This window comes from Cariama cristata, unplaced genomic scaffold (assembly GCF_000690535.1).
Source record: "Cariama cristata isolate BGI_N322 unplaced genomic scaffold, ASM69053v1 scaffold34186, whole genome shotgun sequence".
Classification (NCBI taxonomy): domain Eukaryota; kingdom Metazoa; phylum Chordata; class Aves; order Cariamiformes; family Cariamidae; genus Cariama; species Cariama cristata.
The window spans coordinates 1,630-8,600 of NW_009623290.1; the positions used below are offsets into that span (position 1 = coordinate 1,630).

The 6,971-nt window shown below is 42.8% G+C and overlaps 1 protein-coding gene across 1 annotated transcript; it reads left to right on the forward strand.

Moving 5' to 3' along the window:
- Positions 1–1,049: 1,049 nt before the first annotated feature.
- On the forward strand, positions 1,050–5,075 carry NABP1 (nucleic acid binding protein 1; the record flags this gene model as incomplete). The annotated part of the gene is made up of 4 exons (XM_009702675.1): positions 1,050–1,121; positions 2,554–2,626; positions 2,896–2,962; positions 4,474–5,075. Coding segments are annotated over 4 exons (400 nt in total), but the record flags the coding sequence as incomplete, so codon positions are not given.
- Positions 5,076–6,971: the final 1,896 nt, after the last annotated feature.

A 6,971-nucleotide genomic window follows, 5' to 3' on the forward strand; every position in this document is an offset into this window, starting at 1 on the left:
GTGAAAGGTAGCATTATGAAGTAAAGAGCATTAATCCTGCTTCTGGATGGAAGACTCCCAAGATAAGCACCGTAGCTGTAGATACTATGCTTTACTGCTCGTGCTGAAGTACAGAGCAGCTTATCGTCGCATTGGCATTATGGTCCTGTTCTGCCGACCTGACTCCTCCCTGGAGCCTCTGTTTGAGACTCTGTGTGCAGCTGCATGGCTCCCGTCTCAGCAGATAAGGCAAAGGGCGAGAGGAAGGTTTGTTATCTGTGTTCCAGAGATAGACCTGGAGCATAAGGAAGTGGTGACTTGTCCAGATTATCTGTGACTCCTGAGAGTGCAATTGCTGGGGCTCCCTATTCCTTTGCTAGAAGACACCCATACTCCTGTTAACTCTCTTGTGCTGCACCTGGGTTTCTGGTCTGTATTTTCATTATTTCCTTCACGTACATGATGCCCTTCACTGAAAGGAACAATTACACAAAGTTTTGCTTAACGCAGATTCCAATGCTTGAAGTCAAGTGCCGCTATAAAGACTAGAGTGCACTCATGCTGTCTTGTAAGTGAATGCTTCCGCAATCAAAAAATTATTTAATTGCATTTCTATATGTCACTTGGAACATGATGGTCAAACTATTATATGCATTTAGTAGAAGTATTCTCCAGAGAACAAAGGTAATTCTCCCTGGCTCCTAGAACTGAGTTGTCACTGAACGGTAACACAGATACTGCTTTTGGCAAAATGCCTTTACTCTGCACGACCAGTCATAAGCGTTGCTTCAGCCAAGGAAAGAGCATTTAATCTCAAAATAACGGGCTGCTTACCTGAAATTGCCAAAGGAGTCAGCTGAGCTTCCAGTACCTTTTGCTAGAATTAAAACATGGGGATCTATAAACTCTTAGTGCAATGAAGTTTGGGTCCCTGGAAATTTTTTTAGTCCCTTCATGCTGATATGTAGTACTTACTAACTCTTGGAAGATAGCATGCGTCTGCTTTCTCTTTCAACAGTGGTATTTCTCATTCGCTAAGAGATTGCTTTGCTTCTACTTTCTTTGGCCAGGTACGCATCTCTGTGGAAAGGATGCCTGACACTTTACACAGGACGGGGAGGCGAGCTGCATAAAATTGGGGAGTAAGTATTGCATCTTTATACTTGCGGTGTTATGTCCTATTCTCAGCAGAGCATCAGGGTAAGTATGAGACATGGTGACTCTTAGCAAATGGAAGCTCAGGCAGCAAAAGTGTGTTGATTGGTCATGGATAGGTACAGTACAGGCAACTGTGATGTGAGTTTCCGCATGCTGTTGTGGTAGTGAGCTCTGACTGTCTCTGGATTTCAGGAACGTTGAGGAAAATCAGTCTCCATCATTGGCACAGGTCTAGGTTTTATATAGAGGGAGGAAGTGTATAAATGACAAGGGACTTAATCTGCACTGCTTACCTAGGCTTCAGCTTGATTAACCACTTTATTTTGGTGGAAGCTTTGTGCGTGTATCATGTCTGAGAGACAGGTGGTGCAAAGAAGGAAGACAGAGGTAACTCCAGTGAATCATGTCTAAACAATAGCAAGCCTCATTAAACCTTTAAACTGCCCGCAAACTGAGGTGGCAACTCCTCCTGACTAAGAACAAACATGAGTAACATACTTGACAAGCAACAGGAAAAATAGCAACGTTTTCTAACCGTAAGAGTACTTCCGCTGTTGCACAAAGTGCTGTGGGAAGCCTTGTAGTCACCAGGGAAGTGGGGCTCTGGGGTGGCCACCTCTCTTCTTGGATGGTTCAGAAATGCGCAGTGTTCAGCTGGATTTTGTGAGGGATGACCTGTAAGTTTTTCTTCACTGTAAACCTGTCGCCTCAGAAGTGTCATCCAGTTGGCTTACTCTCCAGCAGGCTGGAGTGCGGCGAGTGTGCATCTGGGTTGTCCCTCCCAGAAGGAGGTGGGAGCTTCACTTCTGCCTAACTGCTCCAAGCTGCGTAATGATCCAAATCTTTCTTCCCTTCTGCCATAATTTCCACGTGGTGAGTTGGTGGGCCTCTTCCTCCATAGTCCCCATGAGTGGAAAAGGATGCTTTGGATTTCGTTCCCTATTTTGGACTCCTCTGTGCTATTATGTTAACGGGGTGCTCCATAGCATGGGAGTGTGTGGGAGTGTTTAAGTTTTCCCTAAAGATCTAATAGAATGCCAGTCTGGGAGCAGGCTGTGTGACTGTGCCTCAGGTGACCTTGTGAGTGGGGCTGGATGAGACTGTGCTGCTGGAAGAGAGGCGAAGGGAGCCCTTTCATCACCTTTTGTTTTCTTTAGGCCATTTTAGCTCCTAGAGTAAATGTGTACTTGCCTCTGCTTGACTGAAACACTCACTGGGAAGATGTGCGAGCTTCACCACAAGCCTGTAAAGGGATCAAAGAGCCTTTTTGATACCTATGGATACTGTGAACAGCGGGGTCTCAATTACTTCTAGGTGATGGGATATGTCAAGAACATACATTCTTTGAGTTGTGGAGTTCAGAACTCTGTTAAAAAAAGGCTTTAGAACTTCCTCGTAATCCTAATTTCTCCCCAGGTTCTGCATGGTATACTCAGAAGTGCCAAACTTCAGTGAGCCCAATTCAGAACACGTCGGGCAGAACAAACTGGTATGTTAAACTTGTCTGAGGCTTCTGGCATGAAGTGCTCTTTGTTCTGAATATTTCACACTCAGCTGTGATCAGATGTGACTCTTCTGGAAAAATGGACTTGAAGTGATATAGAGATAAAAATGAGCCAATAATTAAGAGTAGCAGATAAATTCCATATGGAGCCACTATAAGAACACAGGAGAAAAACCCAACCCCTTTCTGTAAAAATGTGACATTTCTCTCTGATCCATGTCCTTTTTTTTTCTCCCCCCAACATTTCTCTGAAGGCACAGGGTGAACAGAATAATAGTTCTGCATCAAGTACTATGGGTTCTTGTACTTTCGGGCCACTGGGTAAGTTTTTTCACTTTGTGCAAGTGAAAGAATGAGAAACACTTAATGGGAATAAAAAGAAATTTGTCTTGCTAAGGGTTCTCTGATCTGGGGCAAAAGCATACTATGCTCTAAAAAGTATTTTAGACTGGGGCCTGAACCTGCAAGCACATAAGCATGAGCATTTCCTGAATAATGGTTTCAGGATTTCTCCCCTAAAAGAGGAAGTGATCAGAATATTCAAGGTGCCTGTATCATGTGAAGGGATTTGAGTAATCCTAAATTGTTTTGATGCTTTCAAAAAGTTTTTTGCAGCACTTGAAATTCTGTTCTTTAAATTGCCTGAGACCTTGGCTTTAAAAATTACTTACTTTAATCTTGACAGTCACTATGGCTTTTCTGCCAGGTTAGCTCCCCAAAACAAGTGGTGGCAATCCGAATTCCAATAATTGACCTGGCTGGATCATTTTGTGCTGTATCTAAACACTGAAGCTTAAATAAGAAAATGCTTCAAGGACTTGAGTGGGTGTAAACTGAAAGGGAACCTTAGTTATGGCCTGCCTACATGATGCCCAGACTCAGTACTTAGTGTATAGCTAAGCCCTGCTGGTGGATGACAGCAAACTGATTCTATAACTTGCTGTTAAAAAGCTCTGTGTCACTTCAATTCAGTGACTGTCTGCTTCCTCTTTAGCAACATAATTTTCATTTCTCTTATTTTACTTCTCTTATGAGCCTTTTCTGTTCCCTTGAAAATAAATTATTCTGAGCAAAGAAGGGCCGTGCTTTCAGGCCAGTCTTTCCCCAGTGCCAGGGTAAGGCGAGTAGGCTTTCAGTCCAGTTAGTGTGTAGGTACTTCCTTGGTGTCTCTGCTTTGGGTGGTGAACAGCTGTTTTCACTGAGCTTGTGTGCATCTTCTGAAACTTCTTTTTTCTCTTCCTGTTGCTTATGTGGGCTTTAAATGGCATGATTTCCTTTTGTCTCTTCTTTCTCTCCCCATGCTTCCTGTCATTCTGCCTCTTCAGCTCTGTCCTTCTTCCTACCAGCAAAACATGAGCAGTGATGCTTATGAGGCTCAAGTTCATGAGAATGTGGTGCTAGCTGAGTTGCTTCTGTGGCTGAACTTCACAAGGCAGCTTTTTATTTCTGTGTGCTTGCTAGTGGGGAATGACACAAGGAGCTTGTGTAGCCTGCTTCTCTTTTGCTGGTTTCTCCTTGACCTCTGCTGCACTGCTGTCTCTCTGGAGACAGCACCAGTCTAGTTTCATGAGACTCCAGTCTCTTTCTGAGCAAAGAATCAGCATGCAGCTCTGTGACCCTTCTTGCTTTAGCTGAGAGTGGGGAGTAGGGATGGAAGGGGAAAAAGGTAAGCTGTGGTTTGGGGTCTGGCAGTGCCAGAGGGGCTTTTCCTGCTGGTGCTTGGGGTTTGCTGGTTGCCGCAAACTCAATGCATTCCCTATTGCTAAACTTATGTAAGGGAGCAGTGATTTCAGTCCATGGAGCTTGTGATAACCTTTTTTCTGTCTTTTTAGGAAATGGTTTACAAACTGGACCTGAATCAAGTGGATTTCCGTTTACGTATAATCACGGCCACACTTACGCAGGTAGTGGGAGAGGCAATGGACGAGGACCTGTAAATCCAGCACCAGCTAATAGTGTTCAGTCTCTTCCCCCTGCTGTCAGTAATGGGAGGGACCCACGCAGAGCCTTTAAAAGATGACTATGCCAAATGTGGTTGTACAGCTTGCTTAAACTCTACACTCTACTTGAACACTTATTGCACTTTTATTTATAGTTAACTGTGAACCAGTTTGTCCTTTGTTTTTTTTACCTTTTGGTCTATGGAGCAAACTTGATGTGATCTATTTCTTATTTTGCTTAGGGAAGCACAGTCTTCCCCATACATTAAGGGGGTAGGGGGAGAAGGTGGATATAAGAAAGTAAGGGTAACAGGTTGAAGAGTCAATTAAAACTTGGTACCCTTTGCTAAATGGAAGAAAATTTCAGTTACATGTATGTATTTTTCTGTTTCTGTTGGTCAGCCATATAGCCTTAAAAGGTCTATTATGTCCTGTACATAGGTATGTGGACTCCTATTAGGGTTAATGGGAGTTCTTCGTATTGGAAGAGAAATGAAGGGGAAGAGCAAAGATGCTCTAGTGAACTAGCTCTCCTTGGAATGAATATAGCTTGTAAAAGCAATAAGTATAAGGAAAGTGTGGTGTCTCCTGAATCAGAGAATGGATAACTCAGATGAAAGCTGAAGACATGGTGAGTGTCTTGGAGCTTGACTTCTGATTCTAGGAAGGTGTACACTACTTAAAAATTCTCCATGAACACCGTTATCACGGTTAAGGAAAGTGACATGGATTTTTGCTTTGGATGGAAGCTTGGATATTCATTCTTGCTTTGCATGAAATAGCAGGAGAGGAGGATCTGAATTCAGACAGTATTGGGGAATACACTGTTTGTAGCCACTCCTTGTGTAAAAGCCCAGGGTTACTTTGCAGGAGTCTGAATTTCCAGGAAAGAACTGTTTTCAAATGCTGCATTACCCATCTCCTCAATGAGGCTCCCTACTTCTCCTTCTTTCATTCACTTTTCCAAATGAATTTTGTATTAGACAAAGCTGTATGTGTGGATCGCAGAGGTAGTGGCCAAGCACACAGCTGCACTTCTGATGCTGTTAAGTTGCTAAGCTTTCCTTCCTCTGTTTTATATGAAATACAAATTATACCTTAAAGAACACCACCACCACCACTATCTCCTGGGGGAAAATGGCTGTGGCTTTATTTCTGAGATCACAAATGCCTTGACTCTAGATAAGAGTCCAGTGCCATATTTCAGATTAGGTTCAAAACCAACTTGGAAGCTGAGGTATCATACTGGATTCATCTGTTTAACTCTTCTTATAGCGACCTCTCAAATAAAAAATTGCACTAACCATTTCAAAAACAAATCTTAACTTTCTTTCTGTCAAGCCATAAAGACTTCATGACAAAAGGCTCTTTCTGAATTGTGAGTTGTCTCTGTGGTCCTTCCTGTTAAATTGAATCTGCTACTATGTCACTGATGTTTACAAGTTATTTACATTTGATACTTCTGCTTTTGGTACTCTTATCATGACGATTTGTTGAAAATTGCTTCTAATTGGCAAAAGTTCCTTGCTTAGTCTGAAATACTGAATGTTCTTTTAAGTGCAAGCAGCTGCAACAACGAACTTCTGAAGGGAGGTTTAGAGAAACCTGTATGCCCAGACACCTGAGAGCTGTTTACCTCTGGTCTGATAAAGTGCTATCCTGATACCTACTTCCAGGTGGAACTAGCAAAACTTGTCTTGGACACAAGAGGCTGGCATGCCTCATGATCACCCACGGGTGCTGTTACGGAAGAACAGCGCTAATTGTTGAACCAGAAAGCATGCAGTGATTTCTGGGGAAATGATGTAAGGACGTGATGTGTAACTCAGGGACTTTAAATTGCTTGCTTATTTAAATAAGTCATGTATAGTCTAGATATGTGGACAACCTCTTATGCAGTGTTGCATTAGGACATTTGATATGCTTGTGAGAAGGAAGCCAAGAGGACTTCTAAACCTGTGAAGTATGCGCGGCATGGTCCCAAGGTAATTGAGATGTAAGTATGATGTAAGCGCCGTGCTTTCCAGTAGTAGCTGTAAAGGTAGCAAGTGAACAGTGCAAGTGAAGGCATGGTAGGGAGTTCATCCTCATTCGGGTATCTCCACCATGGATCTCAAATCCTGGTGGTCTTGACTTCTCTACAGCATAAAGAAGGCTGAAATAGGGGGGAATCCTATGTTAGTGTGCGCTGAGGTGCCTGATGTTTGTAGCTCTGTGCATTTGAGCTTTTATTAAGTTAATAAACAGAATACTTGTTCACAAATACCAAATAAAAAGTGAGATGATTACTGCTGATAAGTGACATAAGATTGAAAGCTTGCTGTCAAGTTGGATGATGGATTTGCAGTTGTGTCCTGGTTTGGGAGGAAAAAGCAAGAGGCTGGTCTTCA